The sequence below is a fragment of the Ctenopharyngodon idella genome, chromosome 9 (assembly GCF_019924925.1).
Source record: "Ctenopharyngodon idella isolate HZGC_01 chromosome 9, HZGC01, whole genome shotgun sequence".
Classification (NCBI taxonomy): domain Eukaryota; kingdom Metazoa; phylum Chordata; class Actinopteri; order Cypriniformes; family Xenocyprididae; genus Ctenopharyngodon; species Ctenopharyngodon idella.
This window is the reverse complement of record NC_067228.1, coordinates 15676353-15693212: the sequence shown is the minus strand read 5'-3', so window position 1 is coordinate 15693212 and position 16860 is coordinate 15676353. Positions and strand designations below refer to the sequence as shown.

The 16860-nt window shown below is 38.9% G+C and overlaps 1 protein-coding gene across 1 annotated transcript in view; it reads left to right on the top strand.

The window, feature by feature from the left end:
- Positions 1-15092, top strand: part of slc49a4 (solute carrier family 49 member 4) — a 41504-nt gene extending 26412 nt beyond the window's left edge. Inside the window, exons 6-9 of the mRNA XM_051904923.1 lie at positions 276-343; positions 4132-4259; positions 6439-6621; positions 13301-15092. Of these exons, the coding sequence (XP_051760883.1) occupies positions 276-343; positions 4132-4259; positions 6439-6621; positions 13301-13416 (495 nt within the window). The 3' untranslated portion in view covers positions 13417-15092. The remainder of the gene's footprint in view (positions 1-275; positions 344-4131; positions 4260-6438; positions 6622-13300) is intronic.
- The last annotated feature ends 1768 nt before the right edge of the window (positions 15093-16860 follow it).

Sequence of the window (16860 nt, the reverse complement as noted above, 5' to 3'; positions counted from 1 at the left end):
TATCCCTGCTCTTATCAATACTGTGGATAACCTCAGTCATGCCTGATACAGACCATCTGTTTGATGAAGTCTGCTGTTGAACCAGATTGCTCATCAAAGACATGTTCGTGGACAGCATGAAGTCTGCCAGTTTATTCTTCTCTCTGATAGACACAGTTGCTCAGACTGCAGGCGCTCCTAGCTCACTACCCATCAGGCTGCTCCATCACGAGTGATGTCCAGCATCACAAGCAGCGAATAATCCCCTCTGATCACACATTTCTCTGTTCTTACAGGTGGACGCTGGCTGGATCGGGTTCTGGTCCCTAGTTGGTGGCTGTGTGTTTGGTGTGGCCATGGCAAGGTGAGTAATGCCTGAGAAATTGTGTTGTTGTCATGTATTCAAACTTGATAGCATTTACTGTATGTAATATATTGTCCCGTGACATGGAAAACAGAAGTAGCAGACCCTTAAACATTAGTCACATATCTGCAAGAATCCAGTTTTACTGACTCAGTTTAGTGAGGTTGAAGAGTTTTTTTTTTAAGGTGTTGGATTTAGAGATTTCTTTAACTTCTTAGAGAGCAATTTAGCATGCTGACAGCATGTTGTATCTGTTGGGACTGTCATCATGCTAAAACTCTCTAAATCCATCTCCTTTAAAGCACCGTGGTTACAGCCATCGAAGCATCGCTTTTGTAACAGATCACTGGCAGGCTCCACCTCCAATTCAACATGCTCAGACGGCATTAAAATTCACCAGCAAGGATCTGATATGTAGATTTGTACATGCCTAAACTGTCCTCCTACTGTTAGAAATAACAAAATTAGTCTTCCACACTTTTTCGGGATTTTTTTTATGGTTTATTTTGCTTAACAGTGATGTGAAGGGGGAAAAAATGTTGACAGCTAGTAAAATGATAACTTTTAAGACCCGCCCTGGATTGCTTGTTTGGATTAGGAGTGGGCTGAACGGCAGGTGGTAATCATACAATGGCTACCAACTTCCACTTTTCAGTGAATCAATTAGGGCAAACGTCACATAAAATAATTCATATTCATGAATATAACCCACGCCTGGCACAGTTTGTGTGCTAAGCCACTGACAGAAAAAATAACTTCCTGCGGAAAGAAGATATGAACAACAGGAAAAAGTTGTTTATTTTCACAAAAATATGCATTTTTATATATTTATACTTGTCACAACAATGTTTTAGGCCTAATTATTAAAGTTTCATGACAAAAATGCTAGAATGCTGACATTTCTAGAAACTTTCTAAGGTTTTATTTAGCTTTTAAATGGTCTCATATGACAGTATCCCTGGCAACTAGGCATATAAACCAGTGTCAAAATTGTGTCATGCTTTTCAGATCGTTCCTACACTCCTGCTGGAACGACATTTATTCTGTTTCTGTTAGGAGACGTTTTTTTTTTTTTTTTTTCAGGGTGTTTTGGATCCTCCCTGATCCCAAAGCTAATTTATTCTCTTCCTGCTAATTTATTAAAATCAGCTTTTGTTATGAACAGTGGGTGAAAATGCTAATGAAATGGTCATGTCGCACAGACTGATTAAGACACTGGCTTAGAGAAGAGAGAAAGAACAAACTGTTGTCTGCAAAAAGCGAGAGATTTGTCTGTCCCTGATGACTAAATGTTTGCAGGAGGGCTCTAATCAGCACATCCAGTCAGGTTTTGCATTTTGAAAACCTTTTAATTAGGCAAACTCTGCATTTAATTAATTGTCACATTGGTTTTGGGGTTGGTACAAGCATTGCCATTAAGATAGGGAGGGACAAAGTGGGTTAAAACATCAATGAAGACCTGTGAGCTGCCTTAGTTGTGGGCGTTATTCAAATGAGTCATGAGCCGAATGGGGATTTATAAAGCTCATTAAAGAATGCACACCCCGCCGGTTGTTTTGGCACTTTTACGTGTTAGCTTTTTTTCTCATATTGGCTGTTCATTTGGGACAGGTTGCAGAAAGAAGCAACAGATGCCCCACTAAGTCTCCGCAGCAGCATGGTCCTATTAGTGGTCATTTGGCGAGTGATCTCTCGTTAATGGGCCCCTGTGAGTTACGGGGTCCAGCGCCTTCCTTGTGCCACGAATCATGCAGCAAATGCGTTAACATGAGTTATTATACACCACCAGCTCTCCGCCGCAGAGCGCATCCCTTTGGGTCAAGTCCATGCTTTAGAAAAATGGATGTATTAAAATTGAGCTGCAGGGGTGATGGCTGCACATTCTAATTGATGCGATTCCGGAGGAGGATATAATAGCCTCAAGTCCTCGTTCGCCGTTATGGTGGAGTTATCCTAGACGGGTGAATCATAAGAGGCTGTCTCCGCAGGTCAATTAACGGTTTGTGGTGTGAGGTATGCTGAGCAGTTGGGCAAACACTGGGATGCCTGACAAACCACCAGGCTTTAATTGTCAGACAGCAGTCGGGAGGTAGGGGTGACATTGCTTTTTGAATGAAGGCGGCGATGTTGTTGGGTCAAGAAAGTGAGTTTGACAACTGATTAAAGTTAATGCTTAATATTTAAAGGGATAGCTCACCCAAAATTGAAAATTCTGTTCGTTGTTTATATGTTGTTCTAACATAAAACATGTATTCCAACCCATATGCCTTTTTCATGGAGCACACTCTTAAAAAATGCTAGGTTAAAAACAACCCAAGTTGGGTTGAAAATGAACAAACCCTGCAGCTGGGTTGTTTTAACCCAACGATTATGTTGTTTTAACCCAGTGGTTTGATTAAATGTCTGCCCAACCTGCTGGGTAGTTTTATTGAACCCAACTGTTGTTTAAAAATGACTGTATCGCTTGCTTAAAATGAACCCAAATAGATTAGAAATGAACATTTATTAATATGTTTGATAATTGAACATTTATTAATAAGTTTAAGGAATAATAATTAAACAATAAAAATTTATTAAATTGATTATTAATAAATGTTCACCTTTTTATTGTTATTGTTGCTTCTAGTAATTATGTGTCTGATTTTTAATTTCCAACCTATTTTGGGTTCATTTTAAGCAAGCCATATAGTAAGTTTTAAACAAGTTGTGTTAAATAAAACTACTCAGCAGGTTGGGCAAACATTTAACCCAACCTCTGGGTTAAAACAACCCAATCGTTGAGTTTGTCCATTTTCAACCCAACTTGGGTTGTTTTTAACCCAGCATTTTTTAGAGTGCATGAAAAGAGAAATGTTGAAAAATGTCTTGCCCATAACACCATAAAAGTATTGCAAAAGTAGTTTATATATCTTAGATGCATAATATCATCAAACCTAGAGTGGCACATTTTGACGTGCCATATCTGAATATATTCGAATGTGAATGAGATTTGACAGCTGTGAAGATTATTGTGAATATTTACATACATTTCTGTCCTCACACAAAGCTATTTAATTGTTTTATAAGATTTGAAATGTACCTTTTAAGTCATATGGGACACTTTTTTGTTGTTTTTGGAGCCTGACTTCCTTTGGTCACCATTCACTTCCATCATATGGAGCTGCATGAACAACCTGATAAACTTCTCCATTAGTGTTCCACCAGATATATAAACTCACAGGTTTGGAATGACATGAGGGCAAGTAAATGATGACAGAACTTTCATTTTGAGGTGAATAATTACTTTAAAAGGCATTAAAAGGCCATAAGCCATTATTAAAAATAAGTCTTGCAACCCCGACACAACAAATAACCGCTAACTCCTCCATAAAGTGTTTTTATTTTGATGGCTTTCATTTCTGTTGTGAAGAAAAGGTGATGAATAACATGCCCTAGTGTTATTGCCGTCATGTTAGAGGTGCTAAAATGTGTCTGATGCCTGATGAGAGGAAACAGTGTGGAGAACTTTGTCAAAAACTATAAAGTTAGTGCGGATCAAATATATAAGACTGTGAGGATTTGTTTTGAGTCATCTCCTCCAGTAGGCTTGTTTTTGAGGGACAAGATTTTCCGCTTGAGCCTAGTCTCTGACGTAGGTGCCGAAAATAACATCTGTGAAAGTTTCACCTGCGCTTGCCTATAATTTGCCTCCTCTGTAGTTTTTCTTGTTCTGTCACCTTTGAGCTATGACTCGAGATTCAAGTTTCTCTCTCCTCCTGCTTTCTTTTGTTTTCTGTTTTTGCCCTCAGGTTTGCTGACTATATTCGAGGAATGCTGAAGCTGATTCTGGTGCTGATGTTTGCCGGCGCATCCTTGGCGGCCACCTGGTTCACTCTCACCTGCTTGACCAGGCTCACTCACCTGCCTTCCACTAAAGGTACGCTGTGGTAAAAAGGACAGTATGTTCTTCCTTGTGCACATCCACAAAACTGTCAGCCCACAGGGAGTCTGGTAGGCGAACAGCAGCATAGCAAGCTGCAGTTTTATCTGTGAGAAGGAGCCAGAGGAACTCATTAAGTCCAGATCAGTGAAGGGAAAAAGGGAGTGGGTATCTAGAGAAGCCGGCCTGAAACAAACATATGCCCCATAGATCAGCCAGCTCAAATACTTCCATCAATTTTATGGTTGGCACCTGACTTTTTTTATCTGCTCTCTCCCAGAATTCCTGACAGACAAAGCTTGCAGACTCATGGGCCATCTCTCCATCTGGCATAATTTTGTATTGCACACACGTGTCCCGTTGCCATGCTGGCCTTTCCATGCCTCTCGTGATTCATATCGCTCACTAATGAACACAAGACTATGTTGTGGCAACATCAGTTCATCGGAACTTATTCTAGATGGAATAGTTATGCAAGGAATAATTGACAATGGACCTTCGCCTACTGTGTCCATGTAATTTAATGGTACCCTTGTCATTTTATCCTCTACTTCCTCACATCCAGTGGGTCAAATTAACGTCCGTCACAAGCCAGATGTAGGTATTTTTTGTGCAGTGCTGGGGTAATTTTGCTTCTCTTCCAGTCACTGCCACATGTAAGATGTCTCCGAATTATATTTGACAAGAATTGCCATTGTATAGAAGCAACAGGGCATGGTTGAGTAAACACATTTGATTGTAAATGTGACCACAGTGCAAGCACTTTTCATAGAATATGCATGTGAAGTGTTTTCATGCTTTATTGCTTCATTTCAGTGGTTCGCAATTTTGTCTTGTATCTGAATGTTCTAAATAGTATTCAAATAATATATGAATAATGATATTCATTATTTATCATTGTTATGTAAGGAATAATTGCCCATATTACTACCTCTACAGTGTGTATATTTTTCAAAATTCAGTGGCGCCGTTGTCGGTTCTTCCACTTATATACCATGTTTACCACGTGTCTCAGACATTTCTCATGATTTGTGTTTAGAACTTCACTACACTGAAAAGTTGGGTTATGAACTTGTGTTTATGAAACCAGTTGATGCTTTTATTTACCAAAGTTGCATTAAATTGGTCAAAAATGGCACTACTGTTTAAAAGTTTTGGGTCAGTAAGATTATTTATATAATAATAAAAGGTAATAGACTTACATTATTACAAAAATGTCTATTTCAAATAAATGCTGTTCTTTTGAACTTTCTATTCTTCAAAGAATCCTGAAAAAAAAAAAATTACAAACAAACATATTGATATTAAACTGTTTTCAACATCGCTTATAATATTTCTTGAGTACCAGATCAACATATTAGAATGATATTAGTACTGGCTGCTGAAAATCCAGCTTTGCCATCACAGGAATAAAATATGTTACTGTTTTACTGTGTTTTTAATCAAATAAATGCAGCCTTGGTGAGCAAAAGACCCCAAACGTTTGAACAATAGTGTATATTACATTGTATAAACATTTATAATGTTTCAAATGCAGAAACACCATGTTTTTTGCAACATTTCCCATAAATTTTGTTCCCATAGGTGTGTTTCACTTTTTATGTAACCCAACAACTCAAGCATCGAGTCATTCATCTATAATACTCTTTTCTTATTTACCAACTGATCTTTTAGTTGTTTAGCCCATTTTATGATGAAACCTTCTGTGCTTTTCAATTACGCTGGCAGCTGAGGCTCTGGTGTGCTTGTTCTCTTGTTTTTGTGTATTTGGGCCATCATTTTCTCTCTGCCCTGGTTAACCTTTTTTGCAAGTTTTTGAAGCAAAATTGGGTTTTGGAAATGAAAGTGCAATAAAATGTCTTTTATTCCAATATTAAATACAATTTCCACACTTCATTACACTTCAGCTGTGCTAAGATAATAAGAAAGGTTTCTGTAGTACCAACTTAGCACATTATAATCATTACTTAAAGATGAGGTGTAACAGTGTTTTCGTAGTTGATTAGAGTAATATCTGCTGAAATGGGGTTTGCCAGCACAGGAAAAAAATGTAATTGGAAAGCTTTTTTCTACTCAATCATTTGCAAAGTCTTTCTCTTGCTGTGTAAAGAAGGCATTATTCTAGAAATGTATTTGTGAATCGATCTGCTCTCTCTGTCTCTTTTTGCTCCTTTAGCCACGCTCTACACCTCTTGTATCCTGGTGGGAATCTTCATCAACAGTAGTGTGCCCATCTTCTTCGAGCTGTTCATTGAGACGGTTTACCCTGTACCTGAGGGCATCACCTGCGGAGTGGTCACCTTCCTCAGCAACCTCTTCACTGGACTTTTGCTGTTTTTCCTCACCTTTTACTTTACAGGTACCTTGATATTTAACTCTTTAAAGGCAAGGTTTACAGTAAAAAAAAACAAAAAAAAACAAAGCTGTCACTCAGCCTAAATAAACAGAAACACATGGACTTATATTAAGGACAGTGCCATTGTCCTTCTCCTGAATGATGAATAACTTTCAGTGTTAGGCTGTTCACATGAAAAAAAAAGTGCAGGGAGATTGACTTGTCTGCCCTATCATGCTGTGTAAATAGAAGCTTCCAGCTGAATATTGATGAGTCCCTTTCTGAAAAGCTTCTTTGGATTGACAGTTAGTCCATGATAGTTTTATTCCAGCTCTTGCTATTGGTGGACACTGTTTGTCAGGTTAATACAAAGGCTGTGTGTTTTTTCCCATTCAAAAAACATGTTAAGATGTATTTTGTTATGTTGTGTGCCTATATAACGCATACATGACATATATGACATACTGTATATATAGATAACATAACAATGATTTCAGTGATTATTATTTATTAATGGTGTTTGGCCTTCACTAAGACATTCACTAAGTATGGGTGAATCTCCCAAAACCTGTCCAGGAAATGTCCAGTTCACATTTCACCCCAAAACCTAAAGAAACAAAACAAATCTTATTTTGCATAAAGAAAAAGCAATTTAGCGTCAGAAGGTTTTACATTTGTGCTTTTATTTTCAGGAAAATTAGGCACATTTATACCACAATTCTTCATAATTCACCTCGTATTGTCTTTCTCATTGTTTTTTAAATGATGATTCTCATTACTGTAACACAGTACTTGTTTTCCAAAAAATTTTTAAAGTTAAAATCAATTTGTAATTAATATAGTTTACTACTAAAATGTATTAAAAAAAATATTAATTATAATATATTTCTATTATTGTATTATTTAAATATATATAAAGTAATCTAAATATATAGTCATCTTCTTAAACTTGTTCTAAAAACTTTTTTATGCATTACAGTAATGAGATTTGTGGATTTAATTTTCCTGAAAATAATATCATAATATTAAAAGTCATATTAGCATTTTTTTTTTTGCTTTTTGCTAAATATTTTTCTTTTGATTTTTGGGGTAAAAACCGACTTACAATACGATAAAAGGACAACAAAACTGTTGTTAAAAAAAATCCCACATAAGCATTAAAGGAGAGATGTGAGCCATACATGGGGACCAGAATACGATATAGTTGTTTGTTTGTTTGTTTTTTTTGTTGTTGTTTTTTTACTTGGACCATTAAGCAACCACCTAGCCAGTACTAAGAACATCCTAGAAACCAAATAGAGCATCTCTGAACCTTCATAGCCATGTCTAGGAAACCACCCACAACACTTGGGGGTGGCAAGTTTTTCACAGGCAAGCACCACTCACATTTTCTTCAGAAATTAGCAAATGTTATGAATTATACTGTTGTCAACTTCTGTTCACACTGACCACTGTCAAATCCAGATGCCCGCTGTAATACTCATCTCCCCGCCATTCTGTCAGTGGCCTTGAGTGACCGGCTGACAGGTCTTTTTATGAGCAGTCAGGTTGCTGGACGGCTCCCAGGTGTCAGGAAAGGCTGCGAAAACTCCTTAGTCTTCCTGCTGATCCCTTGGAGAAGATTAAACTGAGATGAGTGAGCTTAACTGGCTCATCCTTTCAAATCTGATTGGGTTATCGGTCCCAAATGAAGCCATGAGATTCGTTCTGCCTTTGTGTGGCTGTCAGAGCCGCAGTTGCCAGCCAACACCGTGCCATGGCTGAAAATAACGTTGAAACAATGAGGTCTCTATATATAGAAGGTTATTGCGTTGGCATTGCTATTGAGTTTTGAATGCTTTGTTTCTGTTTAGGCCAAGCGGTGTGTAGGTGCTGAAGAGATGATGGATGGATTTCTGTTTGTTTCATCAGAACCATCCTGCAACCTCTTGCTGTTTCCACTGGCAGAAAGCCTTTCTCGACATAATAAGCTCTCTGTTAGCTAAACTGCACAAAGTCCTTCTCTTAAAGGTGTAGTTCCACTTAAAATTTGACACCTAGGGAAATTAATAGAAGACAGATGTTTAAAAGGATGTACACGTGCATTAGATGAAGGCTCTATGAATATCACCCTTGCACAACCATTGATGTTTTTTCCTATTTTTATTCTAGTGTTTTCATTGGCATTTTTCATCTTCATAGGATAGTTATTTGAAACAATGATCCAACTTTGAGTGTTGCCATCTAGTGGACCCACCAATTTTGATTGGTAGTTATACACAGTTGAGGAGAGACAGGAAATGATAAGGGAGATGCTGTCCACAAAGCTATGGCTTCAGCCAAACTTCACATTTCATTGTGGTGTCCTCCTGTGGCTTTGATAGGGCCAACGTTGTGCCGCCGGCGAGTGTCTTTTGGGCTAGTTTTTGTGGTGTGTTATGTTCCACTTGCGGCTCTATTTGAGCCTTTGTCGGTGCCAGTTCAGCTGATTCAGCATGTTGAATCACCGTCAGAGCCGTCGGTGAGAGAGATCACTCTGATTGGCTATTCAGTTTAGTTCTATGCGGTGTGTTCAAGTGCAGTTTTTGGCCCAAACACAGCCAATGCGAGGCGACAACGAAGTCGGCTTTCATCGCCGCTAGTTCTGATGTCGGCTTGGCATGTCACGGCTTGCCTTCAGAAGAAGCTTGAGTCCTGATTAAGACTTTGACAGAGTTCTGTTGTTTGCCTTGTTGTAATTATCCTGTTCTTTCCATTTCATTGCTAATATAGATCTGAATTATGGTGTAGATTGGTTACCAGAGTGCATTGAAAATTGCCTGTTTCTTCTTATATTGAGCCTGCCTCGATGTTCTTTCTTTCCAGATCCTCCTTTTTTCAGCCACCCAAGGTTGTATTGATGTGCTTTTAAGAATCGCACCTGCCTGTGACGATGATATATTCACAAATGTCTTACAATGTCTTTGTATTTACTTTCAAAATGAAGTAAAAGGGATGTGCTTCATTGAGTTACCGTTGCTGTCCTTCCCAGCTGGTTATTTAAATTGGCAAGGTTGGTTCATTCACCCTTAAATCCGAAAGCTGTGAATAGCTGGTAAAGATTGAACATTCAGCCTTTTTTTGATTGTTTGGCTTAGAAAAGGCCATGTCACCTACTGTTTGAGGGTGGCCCGTCTGTCAAATAGCAATAATAAAATTAAGGGTCCAGTAACCTTTTGTAGAGTGTGTAGTACTTCCTGATGGGGTATGGCTGCTCTAAACTCTTTTTGCAGCATTCGATTTAGCACGTTCTGTGAAGGTAAACCTTCAGTAAAATCAAGTTTCCTATAGACTCCTATAGTTTCCTGACTGTGTTGCCAGGCCAAACCAGGTAAACAAATCAAACTCAGAATTGCAAAATATAGGCCTGGTTTAATCTTATAAGGAGAAAACAGAGCCTACAAACTGTCAGTCTGCCTCTCTTGATGCTGCTTGGGGCAAGAGCGAGACATTAAACTGAGCTGAAATATGCCATCAGTCTGCCAGCTGAATGGGGAGCGATTAAGAATAATTACACCAATAAGAGGACCATCTCAGACACCCCAACTCGCCTGACAGGAAGTGAGGAGCCCTGTGGGTGAGTGAGAAGACATTGGGTCTCCTGGTCACGACGTGAGACAGCGGCTGTAGGATGTTTCCTCGCATCCCTCCCTCCTTGTCCTCGCTTTTGTCCCAGCGCTCCGCGTGTAAGAGATTGTGAGTGTCACGGTGAGTGGCCTGTTTACGCTGTCATTCCACCGTGGCCTTTTCAGCACATTACAGCCCCCGAGACGATGGCAGAAAAGAGACAGGCTAAATTGCACCCTTAATAACAACATCTCTGCATTCTGCCATCAGGTATTAAGAGGAAGGAAATACGACATAACAGTTTGAATGCTGTGTAAACTGACAGACAGGATATAATTGCTGTGCTCCCATTATTGCGAGAGAAGGAGGGAGAAATCGAATCCTTTAACCCAACTTCTTTTGTATTCACCATAGCAGCGCTGCCTCAGGGAGAGGTTGGGCGCTCTGTCCAAAGATCTGCCTTTCATTAGCGCTGGAAGGGTTACTGTTGACGACTCAAAGATTTTTGGGGGGCGTCTGATTGGATTACCTGAGCCGAGTCGCTCTCTTGATTAACATTCGCTGCAGACGTCCTGCCTTGTGATGCTACCTCTCTCTTTTAAATTGATGAGGCTGGGACGGGCGTGCAGCACAGACATGATAGCCAGATAAACACAACTCCATTAACCTGCTTCTGTGCCAAGCGCAGCTGAAGGGCTAGTAAGGCCTGATTAATGAGGGGGCTTTTGGAAAGAATCCCCACTTCCCATTTCTTCGAGTCGACACGGCTCTATCCTCCGCCGTACCTGGTTGTGTTGACTGTGCTGCATGGCTAAATCATATCATTTAGCCCAAATGGGCTCAGCAGCTGACCCAGCATGCATTTCACCTTCTGCCATCGATTGCAGCTCTCACTTCAGGGGCAATTGATCAACCTGTTATCTGGATACGGGATGCCTTGAAATTGAAATCCACTTCTCTATTAAATTAAGTTGCGCTCTTTCCTTTGTCCTCGAGGGTCTGTGTGTTTGACCTGGTTTATGTTATATTCAACCCGGCGCTCTATCAGAGCCACAGCAGCTGGTGTGAGGCTTTCATCTATTGAATCGCTGCTGTATATGTCAACTCTGAATGTGAAAACAGCATGCAAGAGCTGTGCAAACAGTGTCTTAATATTCATGTGCAGTGCGTGTGAAATGATTCTGTTGCTGGTTTAAACTTTAACCTTAATGTAAAACCTCTTGTAACTTTAACTGCCCAATGAAAGGAATAGAGTGGCTGTGGGAAACTGTGTGTGTCTCACATAGTCGATTTATATCAAACAATTATTAGTTTGTGTTTTCTAGTCTATTTGCCTTTGGTTATTGGAGCGTGTATATGGTTTGGTCAGAAGGAAATGAAGGGTTGTGATATCTGTTTTTATGTCCAAAGTTTATAAGTGCCAACTGCATATAGTCAATGTGAATTGCTGTTTGTAACCATTTGCAGTCATGTAATGTTGTGAAATGGTGAAATGGGGCATCATTTCAATTATATATCTATTTTTATATATATATATATATATATATAATATATATATATATATATATATATATATATATATATATATATATATATATATAATATATTTCACAATAAAACACGGCTATGACCGCTTCACCCAACGGTTCTGTGGATCACTACACAACACCTTTAGCAACCATTCTTAGGAACGTAAACTGTATGTTCTCAATTGATATTGTTCATTGAAGCTTACTGTATTATGTAGACGAGTATTGTGAGAAAAAGATCGAGTGAGCGAATTTATTACCTGCATTCAGATTTAGTATTTTCCTTGAGGTCAGTCCTATGTTCATAATAAAAAATCGGTTTAAATTTCGATGTATTATCCTGTCCTTTTAACAGTTAAGGGGTTTTCCCGTGACTGACAGCACTAGTCAAAGCATTTGTCAGTTGCGTCTTGTTCCGTGTTCACAACAATTCAGTCTTTTCAATGTTAAAGTCTTCACTACTGACTGACACACTCATAATCATAACAATTCATAACAGTCTTTGCCACCATCTAATAGCGTAATGTAACTTCTGTTGCTGTTCACGGTCAGGGACTATTTTTTCCGGCAGAAGGAAGGCTTTAGTGAAAGTTTACTTCACGAGAGGCTAGTGCTGTATCGTGAATAAGTCACGGCTAAAGGGATTGCAGCCACTCCGCTCCGCGTCGTGCCTAACAACGCCCTTCAGCCGTGACTTATTCATGATACAGCACAGCCTCTTGAACCTTATTGCTTACATATATAACTATTTTTAAGCCGAAAACTATATTTTATCCATCAGGGATTTTAAAAATAGTACCTAAATAGCTAATTGGCTGTTGGGAAAAGAAAAAAAACACCTTTACATAAGTTTAACTCATACTTAAAGGTGCAGTAGGTGATCTGGGAAATGCTAACATTAGCCTGCTAGCATTGAAAGCATACGATCACACCCTCCCTGCAAATCACCATCCAAAGCCACGCTTATTCTAAAACACATGAACGCGCACACACACACACACACACACACACACACAGCTGCTCTCGGCAAAGCGTCACAAGAGACAGTGTTAAACTACCTCATGTCTCAAAGCACAAAACATTACAACAATAATGAATGTAAACAACTTGGAGAGCTTGTACCTGACTGCTGCAGATTAATTTCGGTGTTGATACTGTTGACATGGAGTGGTTCAGTTAGACTCAGAATTATGAATATCCGAGTATAACGTCGCAGGTTGCCATCTCTTAAAGTCCCCCTGTAGTCAGTAATTTTTTTTCACTTAAAATTATATATTTAAATGTTTTTTCCTGTGGGGGAAAAAAAAAAATAATTCTTAATGCCTTAAAATAGCTTGAATGTAACACCCTTGCCTCATTTAATATACATCTGTGGATATGATAATTAGCCCCGATTTTTTTTCATCTATGCAAATGAACATTTTTCAGCTTTATTTATTATTTTTATTTTGATGAATACTGTAGGGGAGGTTATTTCCAAAAATATGATAAACGCATGTCTGTTCTATTATGCATTGAAGTAAGTGTTATCTGGCTTTCTAAACGCTGTCATCGCTAACCTCAGTCAACCTTGCTGTTTTGTTTTTCAGAGCTGTCCTGGTTGAACTGGTGTCTGACAGGATCCTGCATCTTCAGTCTCCTGCTCCTCCTCTTCTTCAGGGAATCGTACGACCGCCTCTATTTGGACGTCTTTGTCTCTGTCTGAGCACACCGAGGGAGCTTTTTTCAGCAGAAGAAGACTGACGGCTTGTCTTTTAATGGGCAATATATTCCAACAAAGTGCACAAGAAGGGCACATAGCATGTTGCTCACTTTTATGGATCTGTGTTTTTTTGAAAAGATGTTGTAATTGTAAAATATATGATCAGCAGTGGTGGCAGTGCGTCGTGTTAGCATCATAACTAACAGTAGGAACTGAGACCCGACTAAGGAGAAGTGTAGATGTTGACCTTTCTACTTGACATTTTGCCTTCTGGATGCATCCCTTTTATATATTTTATTTTACTTTTGTTTTTTGTTTTTTTTAAACGATCAATGGAAATTATGTGTTTACATATAAGGGACGTTTATTGCGTAGTGATACTGGCACAAGCGGATCTACTCATGGATTTGGCAGTGCCCCATGGTGATGACTCCTCTAGTGCTCTCACCACATCTAATGGGAGTGTAATGGATAATTATAGACAAGCTCAATTAGCCGCCTGGCGGGAGCTACGGGCGTCTGTGGACCGGGGGACCTCTTAGAGCTGTAGTGTCACTTGTAAATAGCCTGTGGGATCCAAGCTCTAATTGACCTGTGATAGGTCCGTCAATAAGTGGCATATGCCGTGGTCCTCAAGTCTTCTCTTTTTCCTTATCAGCCCATATTATGCAAAGGATTATTCACTCCGCTGTGGGGTTTAACTAATCGTCTTGCAGCGATTGGTCCAATTCTGTGTCATGTTACCTCAAGATGTCTGAGGTCGTAGTTTATGGAATGAGGGATCTATATTCATGTTAAGGTAGCCATTTGTGTTCATCTCTAGCTGTAGCATGCGCACAGTGGGTGTCTGTTGCACAAGCCTTTGAGCCTTTTTACAGAGTTTTTTGCAATTGATTATGTTTTAAGAGCATTTAAATGTAATTTATTAACTCATTTTAAGGATTAATTCACTAATACTGATAATATGGGATTGTTAATGGTTTTTATGTCTGAGCGTTTAAACGTGGCATTACCGACTGCTGGAACAGTACAACACTATTCACCAGCAATAATTGCCATGTTTGGTAGCCTTTCGTGATTTGTGGCATAACCTCATGCAACAACGAGTGCAATATTCCCTCTCCCTGTCGTATGACCCAAGAACCCACTGGTCAGTTCTTTCCTGCGTTTTTCAGCATCACCATAAAAATGGAGCTCATCTGAATCTGGACTACTTTGTCGCATTAGTTGCATGTAACTTTACTTTGAAAGGTGAAATTTGGATTTAGGATTGACCTCAGTGGAACTGATTGACTGTTATCAGTGGATATGAAAAGCATTTCATGGACATGCTGAATTCTTTCAGCCCTCACATTTCCACAGCTTTGCAACTGAGAACTTTGGACACACACAGTTCTGTTCTCCTCTGGGAAAAGCCTGCATGCGAATCACTTTTCGTGTTTTTCTGTACAGAACGGTTCTCACTTTTACCTGTTAACATTGCCTTAATTAACAGTGACCTTTGTTCTGTCCTCCTCTCCACTGTGATGTGTGTGCCATGCTGCAGTCGGTGCTTGTGCTCTGTTCTGTCACTGTAATGTTAATGATAAGTGGCACAGGAGGGGCACACAGTACGTGCCCCTGTGCAAATACATGTCAAAGATTTTTAGCACCTTATTAAAAATGTTTTTAAAAAGGAATCGTGTCTTATTCTCCTCTCTGTCATCAAGTTGTTGACCCGCTTGAAGTATGTAATGAGAAACCGTGAAAATAACAGTTATAAAACAAATAGTTCTGACTCTAAATTATGATTGGAAGAGTCGTGTACGAAGCCGTCATAAAATGCTACAATGATTGAAATGTTGGCATAGTTAACCAGCTATTAGAGAACATGTGCCTGACCTTTGAGGAAACAACTATTTGTTTCCACTAAACATGTCATCATGGGTGTCTATATGTATGAGCTCATATGTTTTGGTTTTGCACACGCTCTGCGATGCCCCACACCCTTCAAAGCATGAGATCATAGATGACATCAGGATTGAGAGTGGGCGTACACAGCCAGTATGCGTTTACTCAGTTGTTAGCATATTGTGTGGTACACCAGCCAAAAAACCTGCGGTTTACATGCAAGCCTATAGATTATTGTTCTCATCTGACTAAATTTTGTCTATAGGAGTTCCTTTTAGGCTTTAAAAACTTTGCCAACGATAATTGTGATATTTTGGATATATATTCCAAAACCATAGTAATAATAATAAAATAAATACTATTTTAATATGTATAGATATTAAATATTTTTTAACTTTATTGTTGTTCCATTCACATTGTTGTGAAATATATATATTATATTATAATGATGTGTCTAAAAGTGCAATAATATACATTTATTGCATATCACACTTACACTGTGTATATATATTATTTATTCTGTCTCCACAGACATAGAATAAACCATTTATCTCATAGTCTGTGACTGTATCATTAGGTTTGTGTGAAACTAACTAAACAGTTATGTGAATGTTAAATAAAATTGATTTGCATTCATCCGTGTTTATACTTTCACATTAAAAGTCTGTCTAATGGTTTTCAAGTGGATTAATGAACCTTAGGGACAGGGAAACGATGAATACCACGTTTTCAAGGCATCTCAAGGTACCCCTCCCCCTTCCTTTAAAAAAAAAAAAAAAAAAGTAGTACTTTTTCACTTTTTCCCCTTTCAGAGAATGAAATATTGAAGTTTAAGCTTCTTTTTAAGTTCAGCACTGCTGTCAAGGCATTGAAAGAACATTGATCCCTTTCTTCATCCCACCATAGCTGAATTCCAAAAAAGGAGCATTTAAGCTTGTCGCGGCAACTTTTCAGCGTATAAAAAAGCCTCCGATTCAAGTGTTACTTTTCAGTGTTGACAACAGCAGCAACAGGCATCCTGGGAGAAGATTGTCTTAAACAGGTGTTTTCATTCAGTGACAAGCAATTTCATAAAATCCATTTTGGCTTTGTTCCCCGTCCATGCGTTCTGTTCCGCCATGGTTCCTGTTCTTAAGCACATGACGCACGCTCTGTTGTAAACAGAGCTCACTGTCAATCTAGGTGACACTTTTATAGCCATTGATTTGTTTTCTGTTGCAGCTTTCAGTCCTCACATGCTCTGTATGCCCTTTCATGTTTCCGGCAAGACGTTTCCCAGCGGACTTCTTCTGCGACGGATGAACAGCACCCTTGTCTTATGAAAAATACAAGTAAATAGAAAACAAAAATATAGGATGGTTGCATTTGGTTTCACCAGTTACAGTTGTGCTCATACGTTTACACACCTCTTGTATATCAAACTTTGGCAGTTTGATAAGCGCTCCGAACCACCGATTCGAAACAAAAGGTTCGTAAAGCTTCGAAGCTTCATGAAGCAGTGTTTTGAAATCACCCATCCTAGATGTTGTTGAATAAAGTCGTTATTTTGATTTTTGG